Genomic DNA, 21,115 nt, shown 5'->3' with positions numbered 1-21,115 from the left:
ATCATTCTTCAAACATCCTCTAACCGATGGCCATGAAATTGCTCCAGTGTGTATTATTACAAATACAACTGCAGGGACCAGACTGACATATGCATCTGTCATGCATTGCTTGTCTATTTCTCTGTAGACACCTGAGGATGGAATTGTCAGACCAAAGTGTTTATACATTTCAGATTTTCTAATTTCTTTCTAAATTACTGTGAAAAGAAGATATAACAAATCATACTTTTAACATTTTATGAGAATTCTTTTTCTCTCCATCTTCTGGCCAAAACTGGGAAGTGCTTGCCTACCATTTGCTCTGAACTTACTTTTGCCAACATTTCTGTAGTCATACAGTGGGATCACATTGTATGCATGACATCAAACTCAAATCCTTAAATGAAAAGAAGGATTAACATGATTGTATAAAAATTTATACTCAAAATACAATGAATGCAAATATATATGTGTATATAAATACATATATACACACATACATATATGGAAAAGGAAATTTTTTATTTGGTTACTTTATCAAAGTTATGTATACTTGAAAATTTGTTTAATAAAACAGCAGTCCCCTTGTGTACTCCCAGAGTTTCATCACATGAAGCAATTATTTATCTCCTTATGTCCAAACAGATATTATAATATTTTTGATTTTCAAGTTTAGGCACTATCTCTCCTTCACATACTTGCTCATCACCACTCCCCACCCAAACATGCCTCTCACTACCTCACCCTCTAACATGTTTGTGTCCTAGTTTGCTGGGTCAATTACTGCATTGTTATAACTTGTACATTTTATTCAGAGTTCAGTCACATTGGATATACATAGCAGGAATGAAAGGCCAGCATCTTCAGGTTCTCTCTCTCAAGTGGAGAAGCTTCAGAGATTTTTGTAATCTTTGGTCACCAGCACCGTCTTTTTCCTATTCCAGGTAAGTACTGGATCTGATGGGCCCAGCTGAGGTCAGGCACTCACTCCTTTGAGGAGGGGAGAGCAGGACATCTTCATGTGTAGTACTAGGAAGACACTGTCTAAAGAGGGACAGGTAATTCTAAGACAGAAAAGTCATTCTGGGGTACGGGTAGGCAAAACAAGGACACGAAAAAAACGGTGTCTGTTCTGTGAGGGGAGCATGTAGTAGAGGGTGGATTGAGAGTGGGAGGGGAGAGTTTTGAGAGATATGGGCCATGGATATCCCTCTGTGGGCTGGAGCCACACAGGACTCTTGGGGTCTCTCAGGGGCAGGGAGCTGAGGAAAATCTGCCCTCCCCAACCTCGGAGACTGGTGAGGGGACTGTCCTTGTCACCAGACAGAAATGGGGTCTAGGCCAGGGCAGTTCTGGTGGGAAAGAAAGAACAGGACATCTCCTTAAGGTAAGGTCCTGAGTTCAAGTCTTGCTAGGGAGGGAGGTTACCTTGGGCATTGGCAGCTGAGGATGGTTGGCCAGATGAGGGCACTGAAATCTATGTACTATAAACTTCTAGTTCTAGTAAAGGAATAGCTGCAGTAAAGGGTCTTTAGGAAGAGGAGGTGGAAGACTTGATTTTGATTGGGGGTCCAAGAAGAATGTCTGCCTTGCTGTGCAGAAGCCTTCTGCATAACCTCCCTGGTCCCCTTGCTCAGTCTCCTGGCCAGACCCCCAGAGTCCCTGCCCTGTGTGCCCTGGAAGTGCACAGTCAGCTCAGCCAAGGCATCTCCAGCCGGGACTCATCCCTGGGCATTTCTGCGGCCTTGGGTGCCCTGGCCTTCTCCAGGCCCTGTCTTGCAGCCAATTGGCCTGCAAGGGAAGGGCGAAAGGAGGCTACTTGACAGTTAACTCTGAGTGGCTGCACAAAGCCCTGACTTAGCTCCTAGTCACTTGCAAACCTATATACCCCCATCTCATCCCCAAAACGATGAAAAGAAACTTTGCCGGGACTCATGCCAAATAGGGTGGGACCGTTCCGTAGAGCCGAGTTCTTAGGACACCAATAAGAGATGGAAACCACCTGCTGGAAGGTGCCACAGTGGGAACCTTGGGGGCAGGGAGCAGTCACTGAACCATCAGGGTGAATCCTGGTTCCTGGCCCCCACACACCCTTTCTCCCCCTCCCTCCTTCTCTCCTCCCTCCTATCTGCTCTTTCTCCTCTCTCCCCTGCATCCCTCAGGTACCTTCTATGGGCCCTCACCCCTCCTTTTCAGAGGCTCCAAAGTGAGCCCTCAAAACACTTGGAAACCTTGGACATTTCCAGAACTGGAGAGATTTGGCCACACTATTTTTATGAGCTAGGAAGGTCCACCAGAGCTCTTGCCTAAATTTTTCTGCTGAGAAGAGAACAAAAGAGTTCTTATCTGATCTGGTCCTAAGGCAACTTCTCCTTGGAGCAGAGTCTGGGCAGGAAGAAGGGGGTTGCCCAGGGCCCTGGACTTGCCCCTCCCAGCTGCTCTGCTCCTCTGCCCTTCACTGCGGGAGAGCTGGCCAGGGATCAGGAACCTCTGTTCTCCACAGATGCTGGGATCCCAGGCTCAAATCTAAATATTGGCTGATTTAGGAGGCTAAGGGAGGCAATTCATTGGAGAGAGGTGTCAGGATTTGGGACAAGAGCAGGATCTAGTGTCCGTCCACAGAGACCCCAAGGACAGGAATCCACTGGCAGCTGGTTGGAGGGGATCCCATGAAAACAAAATGAAACGCACACATTCGTACTGGCCCCAAGATCAGGAGATTAAAAACTGCCATCCTAAGGGATGAAGGGATTAGGGAATCCTGGAAGTAAAGTTTTTCATATGGGTCATTTCTTCCAAAGAGACACAGGGCAGCAGCCCAATGACATGAGTAAAAGAAAACTCAGGGTCTAGGATTGAGGGGAGGCAGCCTTTTTAGTGGAGGAGACCTGTCACCTGGAGGCCCAGGGTCACCCTGAGAAGGGAGGGATCTTGCTGGGTCGCTGGGTCTGGGACTCCAATTGCACACAGCCAGTGGCCTGGAGGGTCCATGACCACGATTGGGGCAATTTCCCCCATTCTGCTTAGGGAGCAATAGAGAGGAACCTCACTGGAATTATACAGAAAGGTCCCACTGAAACCTGAAGTCTGATTACTGTGTTCAGAGTCCACAGCGCTCACCATTACACCGTGGACCCTCCATAGCTGGAGGTAACTGAGCTCATACTTAGCAGCCATAGTTCTCACGCACCTATGTTAAAGCATTTCTTCTGATCCCTCAAGCAACACTGAGGAAAGTGGACCTGCGAGGGAGGAGTTGTCCTCTTTCTTTCTCTCTGCCCTCTCCATTGATCAACTTTTATCATTTCATTTGCACCTCGGAAAATGAGGCAAAATCCAGTTTGGGCTTAGGGCCAGAGAAGAGCCCTTGAGGCTGCCCTCATGGAAAACATACTCTCTCAGTTTACCAGAGCTTCCTGCACCAAGGGGAAATTTCTGCAAATAGTAGTGTTATATTCTTTTTGCCTTCCCTCTTTTCCCTTTGCCCAGGAAGGCCAGATGATTGTCAGAACAGGTCTTGGGACTTCCTGGGTGCCTTGCCCCCTTCCTCCATGTAATAAATAATGGCTGACACCAAGCAACGGTGATTGGGAGGAAGGGAATCTTTCATTTTCTTCTTCATATACTTCTACGCATTTGTTTGGTTGGTTTTGGCAAGATTTTCTCACCAGAAATCAAGATTTGTCGGATTTAAAATAAAAAGTAATCAGCCATGTTTTACATTTCTATAAAACACTCAAACCAGGCCATACTCCCCTTCTCCCCAAATCACCATATACTGTCAAGATCAGGAGGCAGGGCCCTGACACTTAAGTACAGTGTGTTTTCTCAGAATTGGCCAAGTTGATGCCATTCCAATTTCTCAATATACTACAACCCATTAATTGCAGTTTTTAAAAGTGTACACGTATTTTTACCAAATCCCCAGGGGTTCAGTATAGGTCCTGCTGCTCAGCACACAGAAAGCCAATGATTGAGACATTTAGTACTGCTGAAGAAGAAGGCTTTAATCAGGTGCGGCAGCCAAAGAGATGAGAGATGAGTCTCAAATCTGTCTCCTTGATCTACTAAAGTGAGGGGTTTATGTAGCAGGGAAGAAACATAACTGTGTGTGGGAAAAGAGGAACTGGGGAGGGGTGAGGAATCACTCATGATGAATGAGGGGTTTGGCATCTCATTATTTGGAGGCTGTGATCAGCTGAGTTTCAGGTCTATGATGCTTTTTGAGAGGCATGAGAGGCCTTTCCTGAGGAAAGAACTCAGATAAAACAAATATAAGTTTGTTTTATCAAATGGCTTGACCTCAGGAGTTTGAAACCATCCTGGGCAATATGATGAAACCCTGTCTCTACCAAAAATGCAAAAAAAAAAAAAAAAAAAAAAAAGAGGGTTGCTTCCAAGATAGCGAATAGGAAGAGCTCCAGTCTACAGCTTCCCCCAAGATCGATGCAGAAAGCAGGTGATTTCTGAATTTCCAACTGAGGTACCTGGTTCATCTCATTGCAACCGGTTGGACAGTGGGTGCAGCCCATGGAGGATGAGCCAAAGCAGGGTGGGGTGTCACCTTACCCGGGAAGCACAAGGGGTTGGGGGACTTCTTTTATCTAGCCAAGGGAAGCTGTGAGTGACTGTACCTGGAGGAGAAGTACATTCCTGCCCCAGTACTGCGCTTTTTCCACTGTCTTCTCAATCGACAGACCAGGAGAATCCCTCCCATGCCTGGCTTGGCAGGTCCCATGCCCATAGAGCCTTGCCTGCTGCTAGTGCAGCAGTCTGAGATCAACCTGGGACACTGGAGCATGGCAGGAGAGGGGGTTCTGCCACTGCTGAGGCTTGAATAGGCAGTTCTATGGTAACAGTGTAAACAAAGTGGTAGGGAAGCTCAAATTGGGCAGAGCCCACTGCAGCTCAGCAAGGCCTACTGCCTCTCTAAATTCTACCTCTGGGGTCAGGGCATATCTGAATAAAAGGCAGCAGACAGCTTCTGTAGACTTAAACGTTCCTGCCTGACAGCTCTGAAGAAAACAGTGGTTCTCCCAGCATGGCGTTCAAGCTCCAATAATGGACAGACAGCTTCCTCAAGTGGGTCCCTGACCACTGTGTAGCCTAACTGGGAGACACCTCCCAGTAGGGTCCAACAGACACTTCATACAGGCGGGTGCCCCTCTGGGACAAAGCTTCTAGAGGAAGGATCAGGCAGCAATATTTGCTATTCTGCAGCCTCTGCTGGTGATAGCCGGGCAAACAGGGTCTGGAGTGGACCTCCAGCAAATTCCAACAGACCTGCAGCTGAGGGGGGCCTGCCTGTTAGAAGGAAAATTAACAAACAGAAAGAAATAGCATTAACATCAACAAAAAGGACATCCACACCAAAACCCCATCCATAGGTCAACAACATCAAAGACCAAAGTAGTAGATAAAATCACAAAGATACGGAGAAACCAGGGCAGAAATGCTGAAAATTCCAAAAACCAGAACACCTCTTCTCCTCCAAAGGAACACAACTCCTCACCATCAAGGGAACAAAACTGGATGGAGAATTACTTTGATGAGGTGACAGAAGTAGGCTTCAAAAGGTCGGTAATAAAAAACTTCTCCGGGCTAAAGGAGCATGATCTAACCCATCGCAAGGAAGCTGAAAACCTTGGAAAAAGGTTAGATGAATGGCTAACCAGAATAAAGTGTCGAGAAGAGCTTAAATGACCTAAAGGAGCTGAAAACCACAGTATGAGAACCTCGTGAAGCATACATAGGTTTCAATAGCTGATTCGATCAAGCGGAATAAAGGATATCAGTGATTGAAGACCAAATTAATGAAATAAACTGAGAAGACAAGATTAGAGAAAAAAGAGTAAAAAGAAATGAGCAAAGCCTCCAATAAATATGGGACTATGTGAAAAGACCAAATCTACATTTGGTTGGTATACCTAAAAGTGACAGGGAGAATGGAACCAAGTTAGAAAACACTCTTCAGGATATTATCCAGGAGAACTTCCCCAACCTAGCAAAGCAGGCCAACATTCAAATTCAGGAAATACAGAGACCATCACAAAGATACTCATTGAGAAGAGCAACCCCAAGACACATAATTGTCAGATTCACTAAGGTTGAAATGAAGGAAAAAATGTTAAGCACAGCCAGAGAGAAAGTTAGGGTTACCCACAAAGGGAAGCCTATCAGACTAACAGCGGATCTCTCAGCAGAAACCCTACAAGCCAGAAGAGAGTGGGGACCAATATTCAACATTCTTAAAGAAAAGAATTTTCAACCCAGAATTTAATATCCAGCCAAACGAAGCTTCATAAGTGAAGGGGAAATAAAATCCTTTACAGACAAGCAAATGCTCAGAGATTTTGCCACCATCAGGCCTGCCTAACAAGAGCTCCTGAAGGAAGCACTAAACATGGAAAGGAACAACCAGTACCAGCCACTGCAAAAACATGCCAAATTGTAAAGACCATCTACGCTAAGAAGAAACTGCATCAATTAATGGTTGAAATCACCAGCTAGTATCACAATGACAGGATCAAATTCACACATAACAATATTAACCTGAAATGTAAATGGGATAAATGCCCCAATTAAAAAACACAGACTGGCAAACTGGATAAAGAGTCAAGACCCATCAGTGCGCTGTATTCAGGAGACCCATCTCACGTGCAGAGACACACATAGGCTCAAAATAAAGGGATGGAGGAAGATCTAACAAGCAAATGAAAAGCAAAAAAAGGCAGGGGTTGCAATTCCGGTCTCTGATAAAATAGACTTTAAGCCAACAAAGATCAAAAGAGACAAGGCCATTACATAATGGTAAAGGGATCAATTCAACAAGAAGAGCTAACTGTCCTAAATATATATACACCCAATACAGGAGCATCCAGATTCATAAAGCAAGTTCTTAGAGATCTAAAAAGAGATGTAGACTCCCACACAATAATAATGGGAGACTTCAATACCCCACTGTCAATATTAGATCAATAAGACAGAAAATTAACAAGGATATTCAGGAATTGAACTCAGCTCTGCACCAAGCCGACCTAATAGACATCTACAGAACTCTCTACCCCAAATCAACAGAATATATACTCTTCTCAACACCACATCACACTTATTCTAAAATTGACCACATATTTGGAAGTAAAACACTCCTCAGCAAATGTAAAAGAACTGAAATCACAACAAACTGTCTGTCAGACCACAGTGCAATTAAATTAGAACTCAGGATTAAGAAACTCACTCAAAACCACACAACTGAATGACTACTGGGTAAATAACGAAATGAAGGCAGAAATAAAGATGTTCTTTAGAACCAATGAGAACAAAGACACAACATACCAGAATCTCTGGGACACATTTAAAGCAGTGTGTAGAGGGAAATTTATAGCACTAAATGCCCACAAGAGAAAGCAGGAAAGATCTAAAATTGACACCCTAACATCACAATGAAAAGAACTAGAGAAGCAAGAGGAAACAAATTCAAAAGCTAGCAGAAGACAAGAAGTAATGAAGATCAGAGCAGAACTGAAGGAGATAGAGACACAAAAACCCCTTTAAAAAAATCAATGAACCCCCAGGAGCTGGTCTTTTGAAAAAAATCAACAAAATAGACCACTAGCAAGACTCATAAAGAGGAAAAGAGAGAAGAATCAAATAGATGCAATAAAAAATGAAAAAGGGGACATCACTACTGATCCCACAGAAATACAACTACCATCAGAGAATACTATAACACCTCTACGCAAATAAACTAGAAAATCTAGAAGAAATGGATAAATTCCTGGATACATACAGCCTCCCAAGACTAAACCAGGAAGAACTCAAATCCGGGAATAGACCAATAACGGGTTCTGAAATTGAGGCAATAATTAATAGCCTACCAACCAAAAAAATTCCAGGACCAGACAGATTCACAGCCAAATTCTACCAGAGGTACAAAGAGGAGCTGGTACCATTCCTTCTGAAACTATTCCAATCAATGGAAAAAGAGGGAATCTTCCCTAACTCATTTTAAGAGGCCAGCATCATCCTGATACCAAAGCCTGGCAGAGATAAAACAAAAAAAGATAATTTTAGGCCAATATCCCTGAGGAACATCGATGCAAAAATCCTCAATAAAATACTGGCAAACCAAATCCAGCAGCACATAAAGAAGCTTATCCACCGTGATCAAGTGGGCTTCATCCCTGGGATGCAAGGCTGGTTCAACATACACAAATCAATAAATGTAATCCATCACATAAACAGAACCAATGACAAAAACCACATGATTATCTCAATAGATGCAGAAAAGGCCTTCGACAAAATTCAACAGCCTTTCATGCTAAAAACTCTCAATAAACTAGGTATTGATTGAATGTATCTCAAAATAATAAGTGCTATTTATGACAAACCCACAGCCAATATCATACTGAATGGGCAAAACCTGGAAGCATTCCTTCTGAAAACTGGCATAAGACAGTGACGCCCTCTCTCACCACTCCTATTCAATATAGTGTTGGATGTTCTGGCCAAGGCAATCAGGCAAGAGAAAGAAATAAAGAGTATTCAATTAGGAAATGAGGAAGTCAAATTGTCCCTGTTTGCAGATGACATGATTGTATATTTAGAAAACCCATTGTCTCAGCCCAAAATCTCCTTAACCTGATAAGCAACTTCAGCAAAATCTCAGGATACAAAATCAAAGTGCAAAAATTACAAGCATTCCTATACACCAAGAACAGACAAACAGAGAGCCAAATCATGAGTGAACTCCCATTCACAATTACTACAAAGAGAATAAAATATCTAGGAATCCAACTTACAAAGGATGTGAAGGACCTCTTCAAGGAGAACTACAAACCACTGCTCAATAAAATAAAAGAGGACACAAACAAATGGAAGAACATTCCATGCTCATGGATAAGAAGAATCAATATTGTGAAAATGGCCATACTACCCAAGGTAATTTATAGATTCAATGGTATCCCCATCAAGCTACCACTGACTTTCTTCACATAATTGGAAAAAACTACTTTAAACTTCATATGGAACCAAAAAAGATCCCGCATAACCAAGACAATCCTAAACAAAAGAAAAAAAGCTGGAGGCATCATGCTACCTGACTTCAAACTATACTAGAAGGCTACAGTAACCAAAACAGCATGGTACTCATACCAAAACACAGATATAGACCAATGAACAGAACAGAGGCCTCAGAAATAACACCACACATCTACAACCATCTGATCTTTGACAAACCTGACAAAAACAACCAATAGGGAAAGCATTCCCTATTTAATAAATGGTCCTGGGAAAATTGGCTCACTATATGTAGAAAGCTGAAACTGGATCCATTCCTTACATCTTACACAAAAATTAACTCAAGATGGATTAAAGACTTAAATATAAGACATAACACCATAAAAACCCTAGAAAAAAACCTAGGCAATACCATTCAGGACATAGGCATGGGAAAAGACTTCATGATTAAAACACCAAAAGCAATGGCAACAAAAGCCAAAATACACAAATGGGATCTAATTAAACTAAAGAGCTTCTGCACAGCAAAAGAAACTATCATCAGAGTGAACAGGCAAACTACAGAATGGGAGAAAATTTTTGCAATCTGTCCATCTGACAAAGGGCTAATATCCAGAATCATAAAGAACTTCAACAAATTTACAAGAAAAAACAACCCCATCAAAAAGTGGGCAAAGGATATGAACAGACACTTCTCAAAAGAAGACATTTATGCAGCTAACAGACATATGAAAACATGCTCATCATCACTGGTCATCAGAGAAATGCAAATCAAAACCACAATGAGATACCACTCACGCCAGTTAGAATGATGATCATTAAAAAGTCAGCAAACAACAGATGCTGGAGATGATGTGGAGAAATAGGAACACTTTTATGCCGTTGATGGGAGAATAAATGAGTTCAACCATTGTGGAAGACAGTGTGGCAATTCCTCAAGGATCCAGAACTAGAAATATCATTTGACCCAGCAATCTCATTACTGGGTATATGCCCAAAGGATTATAAATCATGCTACTATAAAGACACATGCACACCTATGTTTATTGCGGCACTATTCACAATAGCAAAGACTTGGAACTAACCCAAATGTCCATCAATAATAGACTAGATAAAGAAAATGTGGCACATACACACCAAGGAATACTATGCAGTCATAAAAAAGGATGAGTTCATGTCCTTTGCAGCGACATGGATAAAGCTAGAAACCATGATTCTCAGCAAAATATCACAAGGACAGAAAACCAAACTCCGTATGTTCTCACTCTTAAGTGAGAGTTGACCAATGAGAACACATGGACACCGAGAGGGGAACATTACACACCAGGGCCTGTTGTGGGGCTGGGGGCTGAGGGAGGGATAGCGTTAGGAGAAATACCTAATGTAAATGATGAGTTGAGGGGTCCAGCAAAACAACATGGCACATGTATACCTGTCTAACAAAATTGCAGGTTATACACATATACCCTAGAACTTAAAAGTACTAAAAAAAAAAAAAAAAAAAAAAATTATTTCTTTGAATAAGCGTTCTACTCTTTGCTCCTCCTCAACCCCCTCTTTGAGCCAATGAATCTTTGATTTTCTCTTTTGAGGCCCTCTTCTAGATCTCTTAAGCATTCTGTGTTCCTTCTCATTCTTCTTTTCTTTTTTCTCCTCTGACTGTATTTTCAAATAGCTTTTTTGCATGCTCATTATGCTTGATCAATTCTACTGAGACCCGCTAATGCATTTTCCAGCTCCAGGATATGATTTTTTTCTCTTACTTCAGTAATCTTGTTAAATTTCTGATATATTTCTGAATTGTTTCTCTGTGTTTTCTTGAAGTTCATTGAGCTTTCTCAAAATAGCTATTCTGAATTCCCTGAGAGGTTACACATCTCCGTCTCTCCAGGGTTGGTCACTGGGTGCCTTACTTGCTCTATTTGTTGAGGTCATATTGACTTCAATGTTATTGATACTGTCAATGTTTGTCAGTATCTGGGCATTCAAGGATGAGGTATTTATTTCAGCCTTTGCAGTCAGGTCTTGTTTGTACCAGCCCTTCAGAGGACCTTCCAAGAATTCAAAGTGGGCTGACGAGTTCCCTAAGCCAGTGATCACTGCAGCCATGTTTGTACTACAGGGCACCCTAGGCCCAGGTACATTGCAATTCTTACAGATTCCTAGGTCCCCAGCCCTGTAGACTTGGGGGAGATCGTGGATTATTCTCTGCATTCCCAGGTAAAGCCCCTAGCTTACTTCCCTTTCTTTACCCCAAGCAAAAGGAATCTGTCTTCAGGCTGTACTGCCTGGAGTGTGGGGAGCGGTGATACAGGCATTCCCATAGCTGCTGCAGCTCTGTTGTCATACTGGCTCACACCTCAAGTCCAGGGTCTTCCAGATCTATGAAGCATCAGGGCTTGCCCAAGGACTGCAGTCATTACAGCCTGCCTGCCACTGAATTTTATTTGAAGCCCAGTAAATTTCCGGTAATAAAGCCGGCCAGAACCTTGGTGGGTTCTTCCTGCTGGGGCAGCTGATTCCCTTGTGGCCCAGGGTGGGTCTAAATGCTTCTTTTGTGGGCACTAGCCTGGAATCAAGTGCTGTGGGGTTCTGTCCAGTACTGTGTGTCACTATGGCAAGACTGGTACTAAGTTTCAATATAAAGTCCCACACTTTCCCCCTTGTCCCCAACCCATTAGATTCTCTCTTGGAGATGCTTTCCTGTAGCTGGGGGAAAGGTGGCATAGGCAATGCAAGACTGTCCTTCCTCCCTTCTTCAATCATCTTTCCTTGTTTTCATGTTAAAAGCAGGTGCTGTGATCTCTCACCTGGTTAGCTCTTGTGAAAGTGTTTTCTTGCATAGACAGTTGTTCAATTTGATGTTCCTTCGGGGAGACCATTTCTGGAGAATTCTATTCTACCATCTTTCTCCACCTTCTACCTATTTATTTTTTAAATGTGTCTAGTAAATAATTGTGAAGTGATAGCTTTATTTTAATCTTGGGGATCAAAAGCATGTAGCTAAGAACTTTTCCCAGGGAATATTTTAAAATTTTTATATCCATGTTTATGGAATGACATGCTTTTTGATTCAAGGTTCTTAAACTTAGTTTTAGTTTTGATTCAATGTTATAGAACACTGTTTTTTTTAAACTGTGATCTGCAGCCCACATGTAATGGAATCACCTGGGGTGCTTATATTAAAAAATGCAGATTCTAGGGCTCACACCAACTAAATCTCCTGGGATTGGAGACCAGCAGGTAGCTCGTATAATCTCCACAGCTGCTTCTAAGGCACACCAAGTTTAAGAAGCATTCTTTCATATTTTCAGACGGGATTCTTACAAAATGACAAAGAAGGAAAACCTTAATCTTTTAAAGTTAGAGTTCGGGCGTTAGACTGTGCACTTCTTCAACACAGTTTGTCTTTCCCATTCTCCCTTTCCAGTTCTTTATACTCTCAAGGGATTGGGGCAGAAATGGGAAACAAAGCAGTGAAAGAAAAACTATTTATTTCTTTATACACATTTTGCTTTAATAATCACCAAAAAGACTTTCATTTTCTGTAACCCACCCTGTCCACCGGTTATGTTGGCCTTCAATATATGGCGATAGCAACATATATAAATCTATATCATACATTTATACACACACACATATTCTACCAGCACTGTGAAGACACAGACTAGGCTCTATGAGGCTGGGGGCCTCTCCCATGCCACTTAAAAATGAGCACAGGTTTGCTCTATGCAAGAATTTCAACAGAATTGGTCTGGCCATCAGTTCCCAATTTCCCCGAGGTAAGATAGGATGACAAAATGGGACAGCATATTTGAAGTGAGGTCAGTCCAATTTGGATATCATAGAAGAAAAGAAATCGGATGTGCTAGGTTAAGCCTGAGATGATATCTGGGAAGTCACCACATTCATGATGTGAACTCAAAGAACACAGGTGCTACAGTGCAGACCAAAGCCCAGCCTGACTCGACCCAACAGGGTCAGGTGTGGATCTGTGAGTAGTGCTCACTGAGTGCCCGCCAGCAGTGTCCGGCAGGGCACCGCTGCTCAGTAGTGTGCTTTTAGAACCTGCCAGAGGAGCTCCAGCATTGGGACCACGTGCCCCATTCATCAGAATCAGGGTCCTATATCCACTGAGCTTTCCATCTCAGGACAGCTGATGAGGCAAGAAATGTGCTGTTGCTAGTTCCCAAGCTGCTGGGGCTGTTGAGAAGCAGTACCACGAAACCTTCTATGCAAACTACGCATCTTCTGCTTAGTGCTGGGCCAGGTGGACCTTGGCTAACGGTATTCCATAGCTCTCAGAAAGGCTTTCTGGCTTTCTCCCAGCTCCACCAGGATACACCTCTGACTCCCTCTTCTGGACCCTCTGGTGGACTTGGAGGAACGAGGCCCAGATGCTCCTCAGCAGATAGGTAGCTGCACAAAAGGGGGACAGGCCCACCTTTCCTGCTGTTTTAAGGACTTCTGGTGGCTGCGCTTCTTGCATGGTGCCTGGAAGGCAAGGGTCACAAGACTGGAGTACACGACAGAGCCCTTAGGGATTTCACCTGCAGACAAAAATAAAACAATCCAAATCAGTGTATGTTGCCAGGCCCTACTGATGGCTACCTGAAGCTGCAGTGAGAGCTACGGGGTGACCAAAGTCATGAGCACGATGAGAGCCAGTTAAAAGGATGAGCTAAGAGCATGCGCTGCAGTCTGGAGAAGCAACCGGTGCCCGAGGTTACAGGGAGCCTCCCCACCTCCCTGTGTGCTGAGATCCCTGCTCCAATTCACTGCACACTGGGCGGCTGGATCCTACCACTGCCTCTTTAGGGGCCAGGTGACTCTCCAAATCACTTTGTCTCAGCAGAAAGAGGCCTTTGCCATCTCCACCCGAGAAAGAAGTGCTTAGCGTGAAACATGCACATATAGAAACAGCCTGTTGTAGGAAGAAGAGGACATTTTGTGGGGATGTCCTCTGTTAAGTTTATGTCCAGTCGCCATAATGAGGGTGTGGAGGGGCCAAGTCCACAAGGACCTCAAAGCTCAACTAAGTCCAGTTCCATCTTTGACAGATGAGGGTGCAGCAGTCTCACAGAGACTAAGGGACAAGCTGAAGCCACAGGCCAGTTAGTGATAAGCCAGGGATTAGAACCGAGGCCTCGGGTCCTTTCCAGTGATCTATGGGAGGTGGAGGGGAAAGCTTCCACACTGGAGAAAGCCAGTGGATACTAGAGACTTTTGGGTTACCTTTTAGTGGATACTAGAGACTTTTGGGTTACCTTTTCCGGGACAGGAATAAGGCTTTACAGAGGCAATCCTGTAAGTGTTGCTCTAAAGAGGCTCAGGAAAGAGAAGAATTATCAGAGAAAAACAAAAGGGAATTAGTGAAAAAATAAAAAAATAAAAAAAAAAAAAGAGCAAGTTAAACTGGCCCAAGCCATTTTCACACTGTGGAGATCAACATTCTCTCAGGTTACAGTTTAGAAACATTTCTAGGAATGTGCTCAATTGCTTATGGCAAAGCTTTGAAGTCCAGGTTTAGTTTCTGATTTTTAAACCATTTCATATACCTCAAGTTTTTCTTCAAAGCACTTCCTAGGGAATGATTAACACTTAGTGTTTTAAGTAAACATAGATAATGTCTGGTACAATTGTAATATTTTTCCCCTGAAGGTTCAGTTGTTATTCACTAACAAATTCTTTTTTAGACGAATGAGACCCAACAGATCTCTTTTGTCATGTTGCTTAAAGATACAGCAAAATCAAATTGCTGTTCTTAACCCAGGAGTGTGCAGTGAAATCAGTTTACTAGGTTGCAAATTCCTTTTACTTTTTCATGAAGAGTAGAACACATAACTGGCCTCAAGATCCCTCTATCAAAAGCTCATTCTGAGGCAGACTCCCGAATGTCTAATGACTTCAAGAGTCAGCTGAACTGCATTTCTCCAGTCTCCTGACTCGGCATCAAAGAAGAAAAGTTGGAGTTAAAAGGAGAGATGATGACAATGTGAGAGTGAACCAAGATACACGGGCAGGAGCTGACGGGGTGGGAGGGTGATGGGAACAGAAACTAGCAGGACTCTCACTGAGGACCTGTGATGTTGCAAGCGGACCCAAATCTTCTCCTGGAAGGCCAAAGCAGGCCAAGGTCACCTACAAGATCTGCTAATGGATGGTGATGGGTTGGGGACAGGCTTGGTGCCTCTGATTGGTGCCGTAGTTTTCTTACCTCTAAGTTAGTCCTTGCCTTCTTTAAAACATCGTGTGTTCTGGTTACTGAAACAACAAAAGAGCACCACAGAGTAGAAATCCACAGCAGAAATTAACCCTACTTGCTTAGCTGAGAATTCTAAAGCATTTATTTCTTTCTGGCCATTCGGCTTGGAGTCTCCTTCTATCCACCCTGTCCTCCCCTCCCTCTTCATCCACAATTGCTCGTGGCACAGGAGGTTTGGGGACATCAAATCAGTCTCCACTCCCAACATCTCCAAGCCCCCCAGTCACTGCTCCTCTGCAGCACAAGTGGGGCATTGGGAAGACTGCCCGTTTCTTTCCCCATTCCCTCTCAGGGAACCTACGCTGGCTGACGATGAACTGCTCCATGCTCTCCTTCTGCTGGTTCGCGGTCTTCAGGCGCTCAGCTGTGCTCTGAAGGAGCCGCTCCTGTTTGGATACTTTGGTTCTCAGTTCCAGAAGTTCCCTTTCTGTTGATTCTCCCTGGATAAGAGGAACAGACTCTTACTGAACAGGCAGAAGGACTAAAGCACCCTGTGCTTTGTGGCTCTTTCCAATTCCAAGAAGGATTCTACAATCTTCTCCACCCTCCTGAACTGGATTTCCTCCTTCACAGCCTCAGATACCTCCAGCTGAGGACAGTTTAGGATGAGGCCATTAGGTAGGAATATTGAGACTCTGGAATTCCCCATGTAGACTAGCACAGGCCCACACACCTGTAGCTTAAGAGAATGTCGCTTCAGGCTGGAATAAAACTCCCAGCTCTGAAGAGGACCTTGCTTTAGTCCTGATATCAGTTCTGTCACTCCCTTCACAGGCAAGTTCAGAAATGATACATTCGGGAGAGAGATCTGGACTCAGGAAAGTTTGCAAGTTTGTAAATATTTGTGCCAATATGGAGATGGCAAAACACCGTCTCCCTGGAATGAGCCTAGCTGGATCCCAAAGGTGTTGGTGACATTGATCTGGAGCTGGGATCCCTGGGGAGGGAATCCTGAAACCTGTCTCCTCGAGGGTCTGCCAATCAGAGTTAGCCTGAGCTCTGAGCAGATCCTGAGGAGTGGCTGACTTTCCCCAGGCCTGGTCCAGAGATGCCAGCTGAAGTGATATGCTGGAATTCCAGGCAGCGGCTGAAAAGGCTCAGTCTCATGGGGGCATTCTGTGATCATGTGACCATGGGACCTGAGGGGTGGGAGGTGGGTGCTGAAGCTTTAACTGAATTTCAGCTCAGCCAAACTTCAGAGAGGTAAAGAAACTGAACCTTTATGGATTGCCAGGGCTATGATGTCTCCGCCTTCTCCACACCCCTTCCTCTTCTTCTTTGATTTTTTATCCAGGGGCCAGGGAGTTGGTGGGGAATGGGATGTATTTACAGCTGCAATGAAAGCAGCCACCATGGGTCAGAGATGTCCCTCCAGGGACACTCCTCTAAGGTCCTGTCTATCCCAATTCAGTATGTGGCTCCTGATTTTCTGTGAAAGCTGTGACAGTGAGGAGACAGAACAGTATTGGAGGGCAGGAAAACTGGGTTCGAACCAAGAAAGGACACTGGCATCTTACCACTTTGCCAGGCAGCACAGGGATGTGGGTGCTTGGCAGGGCCGCTCTCCAGAACACGGTGAGGAGGGAAGCCGACTCCTCTAGGGCATGGTGCAGGGCAGTGGTGCTGCTCCGAAGCTCACGAATGCCTTTGCTGCCCAGCACCTGGGGAAAGGTAACACCACAGGAGCGGAGAGATTACTTTCTTCCCCCTGCATGGGCTCCCGCTTCCTTTGTGAGTGAGGCACAGAACATGGGCCTGCTTGAACTGTGAAGCCCTCGCACAACCATTTGCAGCTCTCAGAACTAAGGTGCTGGTCCCTTTACCAGGTATGCCTCCCTCCACCTGCAGAACCCACAAGGCTTTCAAAGCTCACCCCCCTTGCTGTGTCCTCTATGAACCTGTTACCTTCCTTGCCTGAGATAAATGACCACGTTTGCATTGGCGGCCTCACAGCACAGAGGATGGCTTCTCATGCTGTGCCTGTAGCCCCTTACTGTGCTGATCTACTTGTGTGTGTGTCTTGCCCTCTAGTGTGGGGTTCGTGGAGGCAGGGCTGTCCCTACGCATCCATGGGTCTCCAGCAGCTCAGACAGCACAGCCACTGGTGCCTGGTCTCTCTCACTGGCAAGGCGCTCTGAGAAGCTTTGCTGACTGCCTTCCCTCCCTCTATGCAGTCTGCACAAGGAAATGCCATGGCTGCCAGGCTTCTCACCCCTTCCACATGTGGGGGCCATACACCTGCAAATCCTTCAGTTTCTGTCCACCCCATTGTGTCAACTCTGCCCACAGATGGTCATGTGCCTGCATAAAGCAATGGCAACAAAAGCCAAAATTGACAAATGGGATCTAATTAAACTTAAGAACTTTTGCACAGCAAAGGAAACCACCATCAGAGTGAACAGGCAAACTACAGAATGGGAGAAAATCTTTGCAATCTACTCATCTGACAAAGGGCTAATATCCAGAACCTACAAAGAACTCAAATTTACAAGAAAAAAACAACCCCATCAAAAAGTGGGCAAAGGATATGAACAGACACTTCTCAAAAGAAGACATTTATGCAGCCAACAGACACGTGAAAAAATGCTCATCATCACTGGCCATCAGAGAAATGCAAATCAAAACCACAATGAGATACCATCTCACAGCAGTTAGAATGGCAATCATTAAAAAGTCAGGAAACAACAGGTGCTGGAGAGGATGTGGAGAAATAGGAACACTTTTACACTGTTGGTGGGACTGTAAAATAGTTCAACCATTATGGAAAACAGTATGGCGATTCCTCAAGGATCTAGAACTAGAAATACCATTTGACCCAGCCATCCCATTACTGGGGATATACCCAAAGGATTATAAATCATGCTGCTATAAACACACATGCACATGTATGTTTATTGCGGCACTATTCACAATAGCAAAGACTTGGAATCAACCCAAATGTCCATCAGTGACAGACTGGATTAAGAAAATGTGGCACATATACACCATGGAACACTATGCAGCCATAAAAAAGGATGAGTTCGTGTCCTTTGTAGAGACATGGATGCAGCTGGAAACCATCATTCTCAGCAAACTATCGCAAGAACAGAAAACCAAACACTGCATGTTCTCACTCATAGGTGGGAACTTGACAATGAGATCACTTGGACACAGGAAGGGGAACATCACACACCAGGTCCTATTGTGGGGAGGGGGCAGAGGAGAGGGATAGCATTAGGAGATATACCTAATGTAAATGACGAGTTAATGGGTGCAGCACACCAACATGGCACATGTATACATATGTAACAAACCTGCACATTGTGCATATGTACCCTAGAACTTAAGGTATAATAATAAAAACAAGAAAAGAGGAAAAAAAAAAAGCTCCCAAAGGCTGCTAGGCAATGCCACGTGTTTCTGTGGGGCTGAGGGGAAATATCCAGTCAGCTACATCTAGAAAAGAGCAGAACTGACAGTGAAAATAGGAGACAGAGAAGACAGGGTCTGGCTGCTATACATGGAAGAGGAAGCCTCAGCTGTTGAGAGATGCAAAGCACGAAAAACAAAAACAAAAACAAAAATGGTGGGAGAAGGAGTTACCATCAAAGGAAGAAAGGGCACAAGGAAACAGTGCATCTAAAGCTACAGGTGTGATTACCTCTGTGCCTTGGGCTTCAAGGCCAGGGAAGCTGCACGCTGACCTCACAAGAGACACTATCTTTTTGGCCAGCAGCTTGCCCTCCACAATCTGCTGTCTCAGGGCACTGTAGTCATCAATGTGGCCAATGACATGGCGGCCATGCTTATTGGCAAAGGAGCCATCAGTAGCATCACCCTCCAACTTGGGAGGGGTCTTCATTACTGGAGAAGTATCCAAACCCAAGCCTGGAAAAGAAAATAACACAACAGAATCCTCTGTTATTCATAATGATATCCTAGGTTTGCTCCAACTCAGAAGAGGTAGGAGACAAGAAAAGGAAGAGGCTGGGAACAAGAAAGGAAGCCTTGGAATGTACAAGGGTGGGGCAAAGACCATAGAGATCTTCTGGCTTCTATATTTTTATAATTTTTCTTACATCATCTCTTAATGATAAATTTGCCAGGGGACAATTTTTTCTTATTGGCCAATGAAATAGGACAAATCATAATAAATAATAAGTTTCTGGGTAGAGAAGACACAGACAAGGAAATCAAGCTGGATACAGAGAACATTTTCAAGAATGGAGAGATTATGGTGCAATGAAGCATAAACAGCAGTAGGAAAACTACAGGAGGATGAACAATGGCAAGAAAGGCAGCCACAGAAGGTGCAGTGAGTAGGGCTAAAGGCCTCGGGGCATGCAGAGAAAACTCTGTAAATACAGATAATATGTTTAGAGACAACAAAAGATTATTTGCATTAATCACTTTCCATCATCAGTCCCTGGGCCCTTTAGTTGCCATATTTACCATTTTTTCTGTGGATTATGGCCGTTTCTGAGCCAGGAGTAGAGGAAGCAGAGCTGGGGAGGACCAGAGCTGGGGAATTCATCGCAACATCCCGGACTGGAGGGGACACAGCTGAATCTAGGGGGTAAAGGCAACCACAGTTTTCAGGAGCCCTGGAACACACAGCACATGAAGCACATGCACACCTAACCGTCCCCACTGAGGTCTAAGGTGGCAGGACTCTCCTCTTACAGAATTATCCATACCCCACAAGCAAGCAAAAGCAAAAGCCAGTGAGTCACTGAGTTCAGAATGTTTCCATTCTTCAGAACAAAAAGATATTCCTTTGACTGAGGGGTGTTCCATGAGAAAGAAACCTCTAGTTTGAAAAATTATTAGGTGTATTTTTATAAACCGAGTGTTGAGTATAATTTGTGTGTGGTATCTAATACGATGCCCTGTAACTAAATGTAATATGTATAAATATACATCGTACATATTAAAATGTAGAATCAAGGAACCAAGGAATGAATGGATTCATGGGGGACTAAACTCAACATTCTAGTCATCATTCTGATGAGCTAATAATACTGAAAAAGTTGACTTGTATGAGAAGAACGGAGACAGAAGGCTTGGTGGGTTAACGTTGTCTTGCTGGAGACTAAAAAGGTAACCCTATGGTGGAGGAATTGGATAATATCACAAAGAAGGTAGAAAAGGTCCTGCTCAGGCAAGTGTGGCCCAGTGCCTGTTTTCCAGCTCAGGCCTCGGGGGTGCTGGAGAAAGCGGGGCAGGGATGGCGCCAGTGGGGCTGAGTCTTGGCTGCTGTGTGGGAAGCCAGTGAGAGGGGAAGGCCTGGTTAGAAGGAAGAGTTGGAGACATAACTGAACACCACAACCATCAGGGCAGCCCAGAGGAGGGCAAGGCGTCCACCTAACGTTAGCTGAGAAGTTCCTGGCGGCCAGGCGGTTTGCTTGGCAGCCTACATGTGTTTTTTTAATTGAATTGCCAAAACAGCATAATCATGTTATTGTCACCTTTATTTGACAAATAAGGTTACTGTCAGATAAAGGAGCATCTACAAGAACCAGAGAAACATAAAGATTCACATGACCCAGAAATAGCTGGCAGGAGAGTTTGAAAGCTCAGCTTTAGAGAAACTGAACAGAAGTGGCTCCTGATTTGAATGAAATTGAAGGTGTGGCCATGGAGGTGAGTGGAGATGGTGTGCTAAATGGTGTATTAAAAGGAAAAAAGGACAGAGGAAGTAGAAATTGAATGATTTAAGAGACTAGGGGGACACCACTGACATTTCAATGAAAACTGGGAGAAGTGAGATTGATGGGGGATGTTGAGAAGAGAAGGGGGACCTGGTCAAACACACCTATCTGAAAAGGCAGGCAAGAGGTGGGGTAGAGAAAGCGAATGATGGCTACCCGAAAT

At 44.2% G+C, this 21,115-nt stretch overlaps 1 protein-coding gene across 32 annotated transcripts in view; it reads right to left on the bottom strand.

Moving 5' to 3' along the window:
• The window catches only part of LOC126931165 (myomegalin), a 382,023-nt gene that overhangs the window by 149,869 nt on the left and 211,039 nt on the right, over positions 1-21,115 (bottom strand). For 9 of the 32 annotated variants that reach the window (XM_050749269.1, XM_050749160.1, XM_050749247.1 and 6 more), the window contains 6 exons: positions 19,694-19,810; positions 18,903-19,129; positions 16,780-16,923; positions 15,564-15,702; positions 15,215-15,261; positions 12,475-13,547 (listed from right to left, as the gene is read on the bottom strand). The exons of 1 other annotated variant lie outside the window; for it this stretch is intronic. In XM_050749269.1, coding sequence (XP_050605226.1) covers positions 13,506-13,547; positions 15,215-15,261; positions 15,564-15,702; positions 16,780-16,923; positions 18,903-19,129; positions 19,694-19,810 — 716 coding nt within the window. In that variant the 3' untranslated portion in view covers positions 12,475-13,505. 22 more of the 32 variants (XM_050749186.1, XM_050749121.1, XM_050749130.1 and 19 more) reach the window with 9 other exon arrangements.

This window comes from Macaca thibetana, chromosome 1 (genome assembly GCF_024542745.1).
Source record: "Macaca thibetana thibetana isolate TM-01 chromosome 1, ASM2454274v1, whole genome shotgun sequence".
In the NCBI taxonomy this organism is placed as follows: domain Eukaryota; kingdom Metazoa; phylum Chordata; class Mammalia; order Primates; family Cercopithecidae; genus Macaca; species Macaca thibetana.
Note: the sequence above shows the minus strand (reverse complement) of the source record. Positions and strands in the feature narration are given on the sequence as shown.